The sequence below is a fragment of the Xiphophorus maculatus genome, chromosome 21 (genome assembly GCF_002775205.1).
Source record: "Xiphophorus maculatus strain JP 163 A chromosome 21, X_maculatus-5.0-male, whole genome shotgun sequence".
In the NCBI taxonomy this organism is placed as follows: Eukaryota; Metazoa; Chordata; class Actinopteri; order Cyprinodontiformes; family Poeciliidae; genus Xiphophorus; species Xiphophorus maculatus.
In genome coordinates, this window is record NC_036463.1 from 21219574 (window position 1) to 21236509 (window position 16936).

Here is a 16936-nt window from a genome sequence, read left to right on the forward strand (position 1 = left end):
GATGGAAAAGTCATGGAAATATGGATTAATTGCAATCTACACTATCACTGCAACAGTCACTCAATCATCCTTTGAGCAACAATGTTGCAATTCATGTTCTCCTGATATCACAAAGGAATAGAGAGGAGAGGAATCAAAATGACTGGAAATCCAAAAAAATGGCATCCTTGATTTAAAATGAGGAACTAATGGCACCCTTTAGAAATGAATCCATCTGTATGTCCTAATTCATTACATATTATTCATAGCACAGTGTACGGCTTTATGAGCTGACAGCAGTTGAGACGATAATGTCTCCTTATTTTGGGTGATCAGCCGATCTCATATACCTCCACTAAGGTCTAAAAATCAACCTCTTTAATTTACTGTGCCACGAGAAAGGCTGACTGACATGTTTGCACATGCACTTTTAACAATAGTCACCCCACTGGGGTCTACTTAGGAACTTTGTTGCTTTATCAAACAACTTTTCAGAAAAGAAAAAGACAGAAAAAGAACCTGCATTTGCCTAAATCAGAAGCACAGGCTTTTTAAAAATCTGTGATCTGCCAAAAAAAAACTCAATCAGTGCACCCCTACTTATGACGTGTCCTTTTAGTTTGGCTTTTATCTAACTTGTCAGTTTTAAAAACTGTTTTTTGCTCTTTTATTTACAAGGTTTAGAGAATTAACTTTGATGTTTTCTGTGATGACATGTCAAATGCAGACCTGTATGTAATTGGTGCCCCTTATGGATTTAATTTTAAGATTTTGAAATTGATTTAAAAAAAAAAAAAAAATAAAAAAGATTCTAAAATGAATATCCCTTTACAAAACTATTGAGTTTGATGGAATAGAGTGCTTTAAATTTGAAGATAAAAATTCTTAAATGGGAGGAGAATCAGACAAGATTATATATATATATATATATATATATATATATATATATATATATATATATATATATATATATATATATATATATATATAGTTGGAACAGATATAAAGCCGAACTGCTGTTAAGTAATGTGAAAGAGCTTTCATCGTGTTTTCAGGAGATGCCCACAGCTGGGTTTAGCGATGGCTAGATTACACTGTTCTGCATGTCATGTCTGTAGGATGAGACCTATAAGAAGGCCGCTGATGCAGAGCCATTAGTGCAAAGTCAGATGTGATCTAAGCAGTGAAACTGAACGTTAATCTGTTCGACTAAGCTCAGCTGGCTCTCTTACATAACGGGAGGGATGTAAGGTAGGGTTAACCCTGCTAACGCACTCTGGATGGGTTTTAATAAAGGAGAGGAGTTCCAGTCAGACTAGACCAGAAGCTATGACATCCAACAGAAATGTGCAGCATTAAGATGCTGGGCAATGAAGTAAACTGAGTGTAACGGGAAACGACCGGTCAAAGTGTTTTCAGTAGTGGAAGGGATAATGAACGACGGTTCCTTGATTAAGAATTATTTTCACTGGTGGTGTTGGAGATCCCAGAAGAGAATTTCATTATCAGCCCCAAAGTGTGTCACCGAGATTAAAGCCATTATTTCAGGTTTGTACTTTCCATGATTAATCTGGAATAATCCACAGTCTGCAGTGGGGCAGCCAAATATAGGCATTGTGTGGGTGTCACTGGGTTTCTGACATTTTCCAGATGGACAGATTTAGACATCAAGGTGGCGAAATCTACAAAGATAAGGAGTGCATGTTGGAGAAACAGGAAGTCCCGCTCGTGTCTTACTGTACTCAGGATGAGTGATTTCACCGAATGAGTTTTTCCATCACCACACTAAGGACTTTACTTACAAATCCCTCATGAAAGAACGGATGATTTCCATGTCAAGAGTCAGGTCAGGCTCTTGTCGATCATAGTGATTAAATACTCACGCATGAACAGCACAAGCCCACGATCGCCAAAGACTCCAAGATGCCGGCGGTGCCGACAATCCAGGTAAGGCGCAAAAACAAGATGACCCCCAGAATGTTCTGGAGGCAAGGGAGGTAGACACCCATGAAGGTTCCCATCTGAGGGCTCTGCAGAAGATGAGGAAGGGTTATACTTTTGATGATTACAGCCAACAGAAAACCCACAATTCAGTTTCTCACTTACATTCAATGAAAAAGGATATGTGGTATTTTTTTCAGCATGGGGAGCGCCAGCACGACATGGCTGCCAAAGTCATCACTGAAGTGTCAAAAGTACTCACATTCTCTACTTTAGCAGAAATACAAAAACTTGTGTGGAAAAAATATTCTAGCAAAAAGAAAAAGTACAAGTTTTGCCATGTACTTAAGTACAAAAAGTAAAAAGTAATTTTTATTACTTTGTATGACTTATCCAAAGTCATACAAAATGACTTTGGATAAGTCTAAAATACTTAAGTTCTAGTCATACAAAATAAATAGTTTATTTTGCTGATAACATAGACTGTGTTGGTAAAACATCAAAATACTGATGTGGTCTAATTTTTCTTCAAACCAAATCTCAACCAGGATAATTTAGATTGCAGAAAACACAACGCATTCATCACTAACCGTTCTTTGAGCCAACAATAGAATTTTTAAAAATAGTTCCACAGAGGGGGAATGGATTTCGCCTCTGAATGTGTTCATCTGTTGTTTGCGATGATACTCGGATTAAAGTCTCCATCCATGTTATTTTTCTCATGCCACAGTGTGTTCAACTGAACCGTGAATTATAAACACTATAACACTTTCTGTGTCAGCAGTAGATTTTTTTCTGTCATTTTTTTCATCATGGAAGAAACAAGACAAAGAAACAAATAGTAGAAGATGCAGATTTTTTTCTTCACATATATGGAGTAAAAGTAAAAAGTCCTCAGAAAGATAACTGCTCAAGTAAAGTACATATGCCTGAAAAATCTACTTAAGTACAATAATAAAGTACTTTTACTTTACAATTCTCTGGACTGTGGAAACTTGAACTCGGGCAGATAGGATTCATGCAGCTCTACACATTTAATCCAGATTCTGGAAATTAATTTTCAAAGTCAACCCTTATTTTCACTTTTACCACTGAACAGCAGTGTTTTACTACATTAAGATACATCTGATGCTGTGCATGGCTTTAAGAATGCAACAGCTGTAGTTCATGGATACAGCTGTGTGTGGAGGCTCTTGAAGTTCTCTAGCTACCATCCACACCACGTGACTTCCCCTCTATTCTCTTGACCGAGCTTTGCTTAAAAAAATCTCCAACTTATCCCTGTTGCTGCACACTTTTTCCTTCCCATCAACTTGTCATGAATAAACCAGGATTCGGCAATCTGAAAAGCCAGCACCTTTAAGAACAGCCTTTCAGGGCTCATCCTGCTGGTGGAGGACTGATCTCTACTGGACAGATGTTAAGTCAGCAGCCTTCCCATGACTGTGAAGGCCATGTTATGTTCTGAATATTTCAAAAATTATTTTCTATATTGGTTATGTAATGTTCTAGTTTTGTGGGAAATTAATTTCAGCTTGTAATTATTAATAAGCCAAAACCATCAAAAAGTAAATCCTTGAACTAAAAAATGTTCATATTTCTTGACAATGAGATTAACTGAAATGCAATTTTCATTTTAATTCAGTCTCCAACTGCATCAGTTGTAATTGTATAATTAAGCTGACTGGTGTTCTATTAAACACCAGTCCTAAAAGGATTTTTAATATCAAACTATAACCCAAACAAAAATTAGACTTACATGTAAGTGACAATGGAACCATTAACATAGAACTCTTTAGCTTCCAGTCAGAAACAACAGCTCCAAAAAGTCTTTATCCTTTCAAATCAGAAAGAGCAACAATCCTCACAAAAAACTGTGTTCTGCAACAATGTGCAAAAAGAAAAAACCCAAAACAGAGCAGAATTCACCTCACATGAGTGGAGTTATGGTATTAGTCACTAGCTATTCCAGACGAAGAGGGGCGACTGAGGTATCTGCTTCATGAACTCATCTACTTCTTCCAATCATTTCAAGACTTTCTGGGAGCCAGTGGGAGGTGGCCAAGGCCGATTTCTATGCAGGGATCGTGATGGGGAAACTGACAAGGGACTGGGACTGTGGTTAGAAAAGCATCCGTAAGCTTTGTGGCAAAACGGTCAAAGAGTTTTGATCCTAAAAAGTTCAGACGTAAAGAATGAACAATCCAAAAGGAAAACCCTGAAAAATGAACTATGGACAATGGTGAATAAATGCATAGAAGAGTGCTGCAGATGTTCATTTTTGTACTAAGTGATGTCCTGATAAAGCTTGACTCCATCTGAATCAATGTAAATAAAAACCATCCATTAAAATATTAATAAACAGAGAACGTCCAAAGACGGTTTAATGGGGGACAAGTTTAGAACCGGAGGAAGATGGGAGATTAAAACCAACAGCTTGGCTTCATGGGTCAAAGACCCCGTTACACAACGACTGTTCAGCAGATTTAAAAGAACAACTGTTAAAATGAAATTGTATGCAACCATGTCAACCAAAGCTAGAAGCACCTGTACAGACTGTGCCTGCTTTACCTTAACAGTTTTCTTCTTGGTACTCTCCTCTTCATCAGCTTCCTCGTGCTCCTGAGCTCCTTGGGAGAGATTGGTGTAGTTTGCCAGTTTATCAAGAAGGGATGACACCATGGGGTGCCTGTCCATCTCTTCCTGCAATGAGACAGTGTAAAGTCACACATTACCTTTTCAACTCTTTCACTTCTACAAAATGATACATATAATCTATTTGGAAAACAAGAGTTGAGTTCAGTCCAAGTCTTTAAATTGTTCTGGATGCCTTTTTTGTACTTGCCTTTAAATATAGAGTAGCAATAATTTGAAAGAAAAATGAAATCCTGCAGGAGGAGATAGAATATTACAATATTTGGTTTCCCCGTTTGTTCAAAGCGTCTTGAAATAGCACAGCTGGATCGGCTTCACACAGGGTGGAGAAAACAGAGAGCTCAGTGGTTCCTCCATGCAGTGACCACAGGGCAGCCAGGCTGCCACATGGCACTCAAACACACCTGGCAAAGCTTCAGCTCACTCAACATTTAAAAACAGACCAGATCTATTGTAAAACGTTCTACACTGTTGAGCAAAGTATTGGTGTTTCAGAAGAATGGCTTCATGGGTGAAAATGCATTCAGTTTTAGCAGGCTTCTTACATGGAGCTTTTTCAGGCTAAGGATTTAATAATCTGTCACATTTTGGTGTTTACTAACACATAAGCTTTTCAATGAATATCCCGACCAGTGACGGACTTCTAAACAAGTAATACTGATGAGAAATGATGCTAGAAATACCTCAAACAGTGCCATGTTGGTGCCATCATAATTGTTCTTGTCATTTTCTGTGTTGTTGATGAAGGGACTGTTTTCCTTTGGGACACCATCACCTGGGGGAAGAAAACGGAGGGGAGTTAACAACCAAGCCAGTCTTTCATAAATGACATGGGTCATATCCAGGAAATGGTTCAGTTCAATCTGAAGAAGCAGTCTGGGTCATATATAGCTCTTCCATAGAGACTAACGGGTAAATGGATCGAAATGATACAGTGCTAGTAATATCAACCTCTTAATATGTTTCACACACACATTGACGCTCAATCGCTCTCAACCCCCCCCACCTCCTCCCAAAAAAACACACATTCATACAGGTAAGAATATTTGTAAAAACTTGGGTGAAGCATCAGCAGAATACGACAGTAGCCTCAGTTAGTTATAGTAGAAGGTATGATGGGAAAAACTACAACATACTGAACAACATTGATAAGTGATCCACTACAAAGCAACAGTTATTCCAAAATACATCGCAGAACAGAATGTAGTCTATTGTATCTGATTTGAAACATATAAAAAGATGCAGTGGTAGGTTTAAAGAACTACAAAAGCATCAGAGGTTGTTGAACTTACACAACTTTTGTTGAGATTACAATTAAATTTATAGAACAACTACAACTACTACTATTACTAGCGAGAGTAAGAAACCATAATCATCCCCGAATACTTGAGATCTCCTCTAAGAATGCCTATATCCATCTATTTAAATAGTTAAGACACCAAATATGTCTTAATATCCATTAACATGCAGTATAAACTGTCCCAGGACCACCACAGAAAATAGTACCTACAAATCTTCCATACCTCCACTCTTGGGAGAACAGCCAATCAGCACAAAGGAAAATGAGTAAAGTTCCTGGATGAGATTGGCTGCTTTGAAAATGCCAGCCAATAGCATATCAAGCAGCATTGCACCTAGATATTACAGCTTCCCAGGTTGCATAAAAACTTTAAAAAAGCACATATTCTCAACAAAAAACTCCACAAACTCCATGAATACTGAACTGTCTAAGGGTCCACTGTAGTTGTAGTAATAATAAAATGAATAGAAGTAATGATGATAATAATAACATTGATAATAATAATGATAGTAATAATAACTAAAACATTTTTGAAAAAATTTAAACGGGGCCTGCCAAAGTGTGTGAGTCGGTAGGAACCCAGCATTCTGCTCCTAAAAATGAGCAACAATGCTAAAGTAAGCTACAATGTAGTCAATAGAAGGTGGAGCATAAATTTTTGAAGGCCAACATGAACTCAATCCATTCAGTATTCAAACAGTGTATTAGTGCCAAAATACTAATGTTAGCCTAAATGCTGTCAGTGTGGGATATCACTAGCATGTTGTCTTACTTTGACTTGCTCCATTCAGTATGCTAAACATAGCTAATAAATTTTTAAAAAATAGCTAAAATGCTTATTTTAGAGAAATGTCATTTTAAAAATTCCTTTTAAAATTGCTCAACACTCGACAACAAAATATGTCACCAGTGGCGGTTTCTGATATTAGCAACATGGACAATCACCCAGGGTGGCATCTCCTCATGGGCGGCATACCAGTTAACCGCTTTCATTTTTGTTCATTAGGTAACGTAGAGCAAGCGGGAAGCAGCATGGCCAAGAGCGCAAGGGAAGAGTTCATTAAAAAAGGCAGGTTAAAAATCATCAAGTATCTGACACAGTCGAACAGCGAGGTACTGGGGAGGGGGAACATCAGCCTGTCAGACCAATAGAAACCAGAAATGTAAACCTTGTAAAAAGCACTCGTGGGGTTATTTTACCCCCACCAGGACAGGAGAGTCAAACAGTCAAACCAATAGCAGAAAAATTTAATCTACAAAATATGTGGAGGAAATACAACAATGGGAAAGAAAAGCAGGATTCGGCACAGACATCCATTATATTAAAGTTGTCATGTTTCCATGTAGAGATATTCTTTTATTTATTTAACCTTGATTTAACCATGTAGTCCCCATGGAGTTTAAGATTCTAATTTTAAGGGAGATCTGGCAATGATAGGCAGTAGCATAAAACAAATCACAAACAACGCATACAAATAAAGAAAGAAAATCGACTTATGCCCCACTCGAATACATCAAATTGCCTTTTTAGTTTCAAAAGAAGTAAAACAAATCTGAAGCCACTGTCGCCACGCAACAAAGGTTATAATAAAATGTGCAGACATAAACTTCCAGAGAACAAACATTCAATGATTTACAATGTGTTTTATGGTCACTAAATGGAAGAAAAGAGGAACAATACATGGGTGTAGATGCTGACAAATGCCAGACACAAATAACTATGCAATAAAAATAGAGAGATAATGGAATGAAAGACTCTTAAGTGAAGCTTATTTGTTTAAAATATCAATTATGAAACAAGTAATTAACATTACATTTAGTAAAATGGCAAAATCATCAAGCAAATGCACACCAAATATGTTGATCAATGTTTCACTTATTACTAATCAAAGGCAACTCTAAGCAGGTGGGTTTTAACTCTCGATTTAAATCAACTCAGTGGTTCAGCTTTTTTGCAGTTTCCTGATAGTTTGTGGTGCATAGAAGCTGAATGCTGCTTCTGCATGTTTGGTTCTGGCTCTGGATGCAGAGCAGAACCAGAACCAGAAGACCTGAGTGGTCTGGAAGGCTGATACTACAACAACAACAACAAAACATCTTTAATGTATTTTGGTGCTAAGAGATGAAGCAGGAATAAATTCACAAGAGCAAGAATGGATCAACTTCACAGGGTTATCTACATTTCTCAAAAGAAAACAGAAACAATATGAAGGAAAATGTAGTTCAGATGGTAAGTAAATCCACTGTTAACTAACGGATGAAAATACTGTTTATATTTTGGCTGTAAAGAGTTATTTAATGGAGAAGTAGCAGTTTTATCCCACCAAAATGATTTTGAGCCTATCCCGATAAATTTTATGAGTCATAACTATGCAGGAAAACAGCTGCACACATCAGAATACACATCTTCCAGACTCAGAGCTAATAATAGCTCTAATAATAATAACATCATAATAATAATAATAATAATCTCTAGACACAATATCAGATCACACAGACTGCAAGCTGTCCAGTGCAGAAAGGAACTGCTAGCTTTACTAACACCTGAAAAAAGTGCCTAGAAAGATGTGGAGAAGGTATTCAACTCATTATGATCACAGTTCAAATGACATGAATTCCATATTTTTCTGCAGTGTGGTAAAGAAACTCCATCTAATTAGATTTTAAAAGCATGATGTCTGAAATGTTATAACCTTTCAAATGTCCAGCATTACTTTACAGTTGAAATACTGCACAGTCATATTGACAATTACAATTTGATATATAATGCAGCTCAGTTTTCACCCAGATTAGTTTTACTGAGCGACTAAAGCACCTTAGCTAGCAGAGTTCTTTATTGTTTCACTTTATCCGTTTTATCCATCAAATGAAAGCCTTGGGATTACGGGAAATCCCTGACTTCAGGGAAGTAGGCAGATGCGAGTTTAGCAGAAATCAATTTAAACACTTCATATGAAGGGAGAAAATAGCTTTCTTCCTGATCTAAATACATCTCTGCCACAGTTTGTGTGTTATGGTTTGCTCATTTTGATCATCTAAGAGGTTTTGAGACACACACAGTGGGAATTGAGTTGTTTATATGAAGGTAAATAGATCTTTATGTGTTCTGGATAAAAGAAAACCCCAGAAACCTTCGTTCAATCAAAAGAGACTTATCCAGACAGCCAGGAATTACATAATACAATCTTTGCATTAACAGGCTTGCTGTGCACATCACTGTGTTGATATTGGCAACTGTATCTTATGCAGCTCATTTTTCACTGTTGCATGAGCTAATAATTATTAAGACTATTAAAAACTATTTCAGGTCAAAATCGTTTTGTTTAGGATGACCTGACATGAGCTTTGGCTTTGAACTGAAAGGTAAACAACATCTTGGGAGGAAGAAAAGGGGGAAAAATGCCAGGTTATGTGTGAAGTAAAACTTTATTGAACTAAGCTGCAAAATTGTGCATGTTATCTTAAATGTGATATTAACACTTGCATAAAGTAATGTCAATAAAATGATTTTAATGCAAGTTCCTTTAAGGTTAGTTAGCTCTGTCTTGAGACTGAAACATAAATCAACCTATAAAGATTTTGCCAAAACTGTTGGGAAAAAAAAGCACAATAAAGTAATTAATGTGCTGAATATTGCATCCAAAATCTAAAATACAATAACTTTCCCCAACTTATTTTACTATGCAGTGCATCATAAATGAAGCCTAGGTGTAAATTCAAACAGGAAAACTGTCCTCAGCCTCGCCTGCATCATGCCCCCAGCTGTAGCATATCAGCTTTGGGCCACACCTATCAACACAGCTGTTCCCTGATCCTTTTCCTGAAGGATCCCAGTCCTCCCACCTCTCATCCTGCACACAGAAGTGGCAGCTGACCTGGGCACTCAGTTCCTTGTTCCCCTTTAGATCCAAGGAAATTTCTCTCAGCTTTGGCCTTCACTGGTCGTCATCTCCCAGCCTTACACAGCCTGCCTTCATCCGGTGGCTAGAAGTCATTTTGTTCAATGGTTGGGCTTCATCTCCCAGCTTCTCCTCTCTTTCTCACACTTGTTTTCCTGTTTGGTCCATATTCTTTCCCTTTCTTCAGCTGGCTGTCATCTCCCTGCAGGATTTTATCTCCCAGCTTCACATCTTTTCTCCTTCTCTTTCTCCACCTCTAGCCTTCATCCTCCTCTTTCCCTCATTCTTCACCTAATCTCCCTGTATTTTGGCCTCGGACACAACAAACTCTTTGATGGGTAAGATGTATATCAACTTAATCACAAGCAACTCATTCGTGTGTATTGCAATTCACAGTGCTCATGTCTTCTGCTGCGGTTTGTCATGGAAAAAAATTACTTTAACAAGAGTCTGGATGAGAAGAAATAAGAAATTTATTAAAACCTTGCAAGGTGAGAACAGAAATACAGTCAAAGGAATCTGTCGAGTCTGTTCTGACTAACAGTGGATTTGGCTTCCTTTTATAGGTTCTGGTCAGAGAAGAGACACGTGATTGGAATATAGGTGTGAACCCATGATTGTTATGTACCAGAGATTCTGTGGAGCCCAACACAGATGGTCTTGCCATTTGTCTATTCTTAAGGAAAGGGGGTTGTTCTTTAATGCTAAAGAGGGCAGATAAGTCCTGGGCTGGGGAAGTAACAGTCTCCAGGATCAAGGACCTCTCCCCTGCTGTATTATGACACTGTAGAGGTCTATGTGAGAGCAGCTTAACCAATCTCATGATAAGACTATGCAGATAACCTAAAGCAGAAAAGGGACGAGGAGAGGATTGTACATTTTTCCATTACATGTCTGAGCGCCAAGACTAAATTAATTCATGTTCAAAAAACTTCTTTAATCAGATCTTTTTCAGTGAGTCTCTCCAGGTTGAAATATTTATCTCTTTCAAGGGGAAAACAGGAAAAGGGGAAATCTTACAAGAGAAAATAAGTCTATGCATGATTTTTAAAAAAGTTACAATAAATATAAAACGAATAAATACAGAATGAGTTTATTTATTGCCATTTTTGTAGGATCTGTCCTCCATAATAAACAGTTAATCTGACATTCAATCAAAGACACAGGAGTACCAAATGACAACTCTATACAATTCAATTTGCCACTCAAACACTCCCATCATTGGGTGAAAGCTGGGGTATAGCCTGGACAGGGCAACATAGACACACTGAAAACTTTGAACTGACTTCCATTCATTTTATTAACTACATTTACCACATACACACTTAGAGGCAATTTAAACAGAAAAATTTGCTTTTATTGTACTTAATATATTTTGGGTATGTGGGAGGGATAGTGCAGCAAATTTTGGCACATTTGCTGGACTTCTGCTACTAAGATAAACAATAGTAATCTACCTCAGAAAAAGCAGCAGGAAAAATGCCCTACTGGAGTACATGCACCAACATAACTCATCTTTCTCTGAACATATCTGATTTAATAAATTAATACAAATAATTTAGAAACTACTGCATTTAGATTTCATGTAAAAACTGTATCCCAGGTATTGAAGAAGATGCTTTTTATTTCTCCCAATGGTTTTAACACCAACCAATTTCAAACACGCCTCTATCATGTATCAGCCTGTGGTGAGCCCGGCTGCATTTCATGAGTAACTTTTACCACTTGATCCAGCTGTAGGGGGAATAAGAGGCTTGGAGAGTGGCTTAGCTTGCTAGTAATCACTGACAATGTCATTACACCCTTGCACTTTGCAGCCCTTTGACACAATGTGAACAGGACTGCAGACTGTATTAAGTGAGGAGACAGTTTTCCAATAACTGTGGGTAAGAGAATGGATTTAAAGATGATGTATACTGGGCAGGAGGAATGCAGCTAACCTTTAGCCTGTCAGTCAGAGCTTAGCTCAGTTACATAGCACTCAGCACAGGTAATCATTCCTTTACTGACAGTGGCTAAATCTCCTCTGAGACAAGGCAGTGTGCTAAAACAGGCTCTGCTGTTTCCAAATCAGTACAGGTGATGCTTCTGTTTTTAAAACCCGCCTACATAGTGGTTACATCATCAATAAGTGATCAGAGTGCTACGCCTCATCATACGAAGGAGTACAAATACAAGAGCTTACCACAGCATCTCCTCATGTTTAGGATGGGATGTCTTTACAGATATGGAAGAAAATTGAAGGTCGTGCTGTTTGAACAATCATTTTTTTGGAAGCTGAATCTTTCTGAAAACTTCCCAGATATCTGGTTTCTCAAACATTTATGCAGTTAATGTCAAAATGTCTTGTAGCACTAATAGCATCTGGAAGAAGTCAATCTAGGATTATGCCTTTACTTTTCTACGATTCACCATCTGCATTCCTGATGTCATCAAGAAGAAAAAAAACTCCTGCACACACAAAGCTGTGGTGCTATGCCCTTTTAAGCTAAAAACAATTTCAAGTGGTCCACGAGTCCCATGCATGTCAATAAATCCCACAGTGACCTTAAGTTGCACTTGCACATCAGTGTCCCAAACAAGGCGAAAGTGCCAGCTGCCACTGTTGATGGCAAATGCTGCAATTAATGTGGCGACTGTTGCAGCAGATTATGTGCTTTTCCAAAAGGACATGTGAGACCAAAAGATAAGGAGGCTAGCGTAGACGCAGCATGCCTGTTAGACGGTCTTCCACATGATCTGGAGTATTAAAGATGGAGATGTAAACATTGACTGATGTGTGTGCAGTAGCAAAAAGTCCTGAGAGACTTGGTCTAGTTTTCTATACAGTAGCAGCCATGATAAAACATTTGTCTATTAAACAGATGCTGTGCTTTGTCTGCATCATTCCAGCTGTCTGAGGTTTCATTTTGAATCCTTCACATGGAGATTTTCTTGACTAACAGTAATTCTGTGTTTGTATTGTACCAAGTGTAACATTTGACTTTCAATAAATGCTCTGGAAGATCGACATTTGAGAACTTACTAATAGCAAAACAGCTGATTTAGAGGGAATGTGAGGACATCCTGCTGTTTAAGGTCACCTTCCTTGCTATTGTGCTCTCTTCTTTCACATCCAAACACATGCAAAGGTTAAAGTGAGAGATGGGCCAGACAAGATAAAAGAGATATTTTCCCTTGATTTTCTCAGACTGGTAATCATCAAGTTCTACAAAAACTATTTAAACACATAAACCAACAAGATGCACTTTTCTATATATTTTTTTTTAAATCTGGTGTCTGCTATCAAATAAATGCAGGTGGATTTAAGTAGCTAAGATAGGGTGTGTGTGTTTGTGTGTGCTTGTGTACATGCTCTACTTCTGCAGGTGTTGGGCAGATACTTCCTGTGCTATAAAACTCTACTCAAAATGTGCTTTTGGTCTAAAAAGCTTGCAGTGCATGAGTAGCAATGACTATGCAAAAAAAAAAAAAAGTGTTCCAGTCAAAGAAAAATTGGTTGATTCTGTTCTTTGGTTGATTATTTGGTGCATCTCAATTACATATATATAATATTCCAGTGTTATTTACAATAACACTGTCAGACAGCATAAAGGATATTGAAAGATGTTCTTGTGCCAAAGTGGCAAGTGACTTCAATTTAGGAGGCTGAACCCACTGCCTAATAATATTTACAGGATCTTGATAAACAAATAATTTCTGAAATTAATTCTATTTGACAGTATTTCATGTGTAGCTCTTTTGCAACACAAGACTAATTTATTCTGACGGTTCCAATTAATTACAATCCATAAAAGATTTCCCATCACTACAAAGCAAAGAAACTTTCCTCTTTAACTGCATCTTAAAGGTTACTCGTAACAAAATGATGAGCTTTTTTCATTTGTTCCTTGTTTTGTCGTCGTTTCCAAGAAGATGGTGTTGCTCTCAGACTTCATCAGCACTTAGCTTAGCAGCTGGTCCAAATGTACCAGAGCAGGTATATTAGGGATGTGCTAATAGTTAGGCTCAGCCTTTCTTGTGGTAATAAATGACCACGCGCTCTATTTATAACCGCTAAGCCACAGACTGTGACAACGCAGTAAGCTCCCTAACACTGGCAACGTTAGATCCCAGTTTATTGTACCAAGAACTCCAAGAGCTGATGCAAAAGGTGAAGAACAGAGAATGTTTCTCTCCCGGCCAAAATTTATTTTACTGTCACAACAAGTGATTAAATAAATAAACACATTAAAAAAATAGAAAAAGAACAAAGAAGAAGCAAAAATGCAAAAACTGATTTTGCCTAAAAAAAATTAACTGGATGGAAAGCTTGGCTAACAACTTTAAAGTGAAATTTGGTGGGCCAGATGGAGCAACAGTCAGTCTTTCACACATTGTAAATTAATGTCAAGTCCAAATAAATAACAGTCCAGCCATCTCATTCTCTGTTCTTTTATCGATTTATTATAATTTTATTCAGGGTACTACAGTTAATTTTAAAACTACTCTGTCTTTACTGGAGGAACTGATGTCGAAGAGACTTATCAGACATGACAGCAGACTAGATACAGTTCAGGTAAATTACAGAAAGTTGGAAATTATTCTTGGACACTAATCCTACTTTTTCTTAATTATGAAATTATTCTCAAAGTGAACAGAATGCATATATCCCTAATTTTTTAGAATTTATTAGCTAAAATATTGAGGTACTAGCAAAGGGCAACTCAAAGCCTACATGAAATAGGGAAAACGTACCTTTCCGACGAGAGCTGCCCCTGTGCTCCATTCTGAGGAGCCTGGCTAAAAAAGGGGGATGGAAGGGAGAGGGTCCTAGCAGTGGTCCTTGGGGAACTCCAGTAACGGTGGTCCAAAGTATAAAGATACTTCTACTGACGTGCACAAGTCAGGAAAGCTGGCTGCACTGTGTGATAATGTGAGGATAAGCTATTTCTGTGACAGTCTGTGTCCATGTTTGTGTGGGCGTGTGTGCGTATAAAGTGGCTGTGACGACAAAGTCAGCGACATCAGCCATGCATCACAAAGCACCCTCACCCTCCCACCGACAGACCTGCAGGGACAGGCATGCGCGTGAGAGCACACACAGTCCTTCCCCACAAGCTCCCTGAGCTTCTGATCATTGTCACAGCTGTGCGAGCGAGAGTTAACGCACACCGAAAGGGGAGGAGCAGAGAACGCAAAAGAAGCAGAAAAGTGTAGTATAGACATATAGACCTCCTAGATGTCACAGGGTGAAACAATTAGTCCAGCAGCTTGCTGCACGGGAAACAACCTATACAGTTTTACCTGCAACCAACAGTAAAACCAGCATTCATCAGATCCACAAGGTCATTCATATGATTTATTTAATACTCAGTGAACTTGAAATATTTAATTTCTAACAAGTATGCAGATCTGATATTACATTTCCTTATCGCAAAACACTTCCACATAAACATAAATGACAGCGGCAGACAAAGTCTTGCCCCAGTCATTACCTCGGTCAACCTAGCACCCCACTGTTGTTCTTTTTAGTTGCCATTTAATCTGTTTGGCAGAGAGCAGGTGAAGTGGGCACTAATCACTTAACCAGATTAGGCTTATCCTGAACTTTTTATAAAACAAGAGGCAATGTCGAGGCCTGAGGAGGATATGGCGTTAAAGCCAGCACAGAGGGGAGATTCACTTCCTCTTCCTGTCTTCTGATGACATGCCCATCATAAGAATGCCCTTTGCCAGTGTGAGATGCGCTGGTGACCAAGGAGACGAACGTCGACTCATCACCCCGAGTCATCTACACAGTTTTGGTAGATACTAGCAAATGACATCTCTGAGAATATCAGTTCAATCCGAACATCACCAGCAACAGCTTTGCCAGGCTTCATGAGTCCATGTGACCAAAGTGAACATCTGTTGCCACCATCATTAGACCGACAGATGTGTGGAAGCACAGCTTAGAGCAGAGATATCAAATCAACAGGAAGGAGGATTTAGTAACACCAAGCTTCACTAAAGATCATCCAAATCTAAATTAAATTTCAAAATCACTTTTACCACAAACTATCAGAAAAGGGTTTTTCTCAGTTATTTATAAAATTTATTTAAAATATTTTTTACCACGCTACACTTTGCAAGTCAACTCTTATTCTGAAAAATCCAATAATCTGTTGAGTTTGCAATCTTAATGAGTAACAAATGGGTGGATTAAGGGTGTTTATAGAGTTTATTCAAATGTAGAATGTAAATGAAAGTAAATTAAATGCTAGAGTAAAATCTAAAATTAAAAATGGGTCACTTCCTGCTTAAATTTCAGATGTTTGAAGAGATTGGTTGTGCTGCAGAGTGATGCAGACTACACAAGGTAGCAAATCTTACACATTAAGCATTTTTAATCCACATTTGTGTCTTAGAATCCAAGGATGGATTCTAATGAACTGATGAATCAGTTCATTTCTGCACAAATGAACTGACTTGATTTGTTTTGTTCCCTGAACCCGGCAGCTACTGTACAGGTTGCCCCGGCTCCATTTAGAGTTCTGGTTTATTCATGTCGGGTATGAAATTGGTTGTATACCGCTGGATGTTTTGCACCTATTAAGCATCAAGTTTATTTAAACTTGTGAAGTGTACAACATTTCCCAGTATGCAACACAGACCTTAGGCAGGATGAAAAGAGAAGCAAGAGGACTTATAGCACCTTCTACTGGAAACAAGCAAACAATTCATTCTGTAAATTTAGATCTCCACATTGAAAAAAATAGGAATTAGACTGTATTGTTTACAGTCGGTGGGAATGAGTGCAGTCTTTCTTTTCTATCATTAGGAACTAAAATATGTCGAGGAGAAAAAAAATTTTATTTTCCTAAATTAACTCTGCTTAACAGACTGAACAACACAGGTTTATAATGTCTTTCTTTAAAACTCTTCTTTAAATGAGGAGATATGTGGGTTTTAAGATGAATTCCCTAAAGTGAGATGAAGTATAGAAAAAAAACAAACAATGAAACAAAACAATAAGAAGGAGCAAGAGGAGACAGGTCAGTCAAGGCTGGTCAGATCAATGTTACTTAGCGCCTCTTACATCTGAATCCTGGCTGCCATCTGTAAACATCAACCATGAGATCATGACCAGGAAGTAAAAAGAGCATTAGTAAGAGTCAATGCCTCTAGGAAGTAGAGTAGA

At 38.0% G+C, this 16936-nt stretch overlaps 1 protein-coding gene across 6 annotated transcripts in view; it reads right to left on the bottom strand.

Annotated features, from left to right (window-relative positions):
* The window catches only part of LOC102237367 (solute carrier family 12 member 7-like), a 59219-nt gene that overhangs the window by 21838 nt on the left and 20445 nt on the right, over window positions 1-16936 (bottom strand). For 5 of the 6 annotated variants that reach the window (XM_023326362.1, XM_023326361.1, XM_023326358.1 and 2 more), the window contains exons 2-4: window positions 5259-5350; window positions 4492-4623; window positions 1863-2009 (exon numbers count right to left, since the gene is read on the bottom strand). In XM_023326362.1, the coding sequence (XP_023182130.1) occupies window positions 1863-2009; window positions 4492-4623; window positions 5259-5350 (371 nt within the window). Of the gene's footprint in view, window positions 1-1862; window positions 2010-4491; window positions 4624-5258; window positions 5351-14511; window positions 14693-16936 lie in introns of those variants that run through there. The other variant, XM_023326363.1, reaches the window with a different exon arrangement.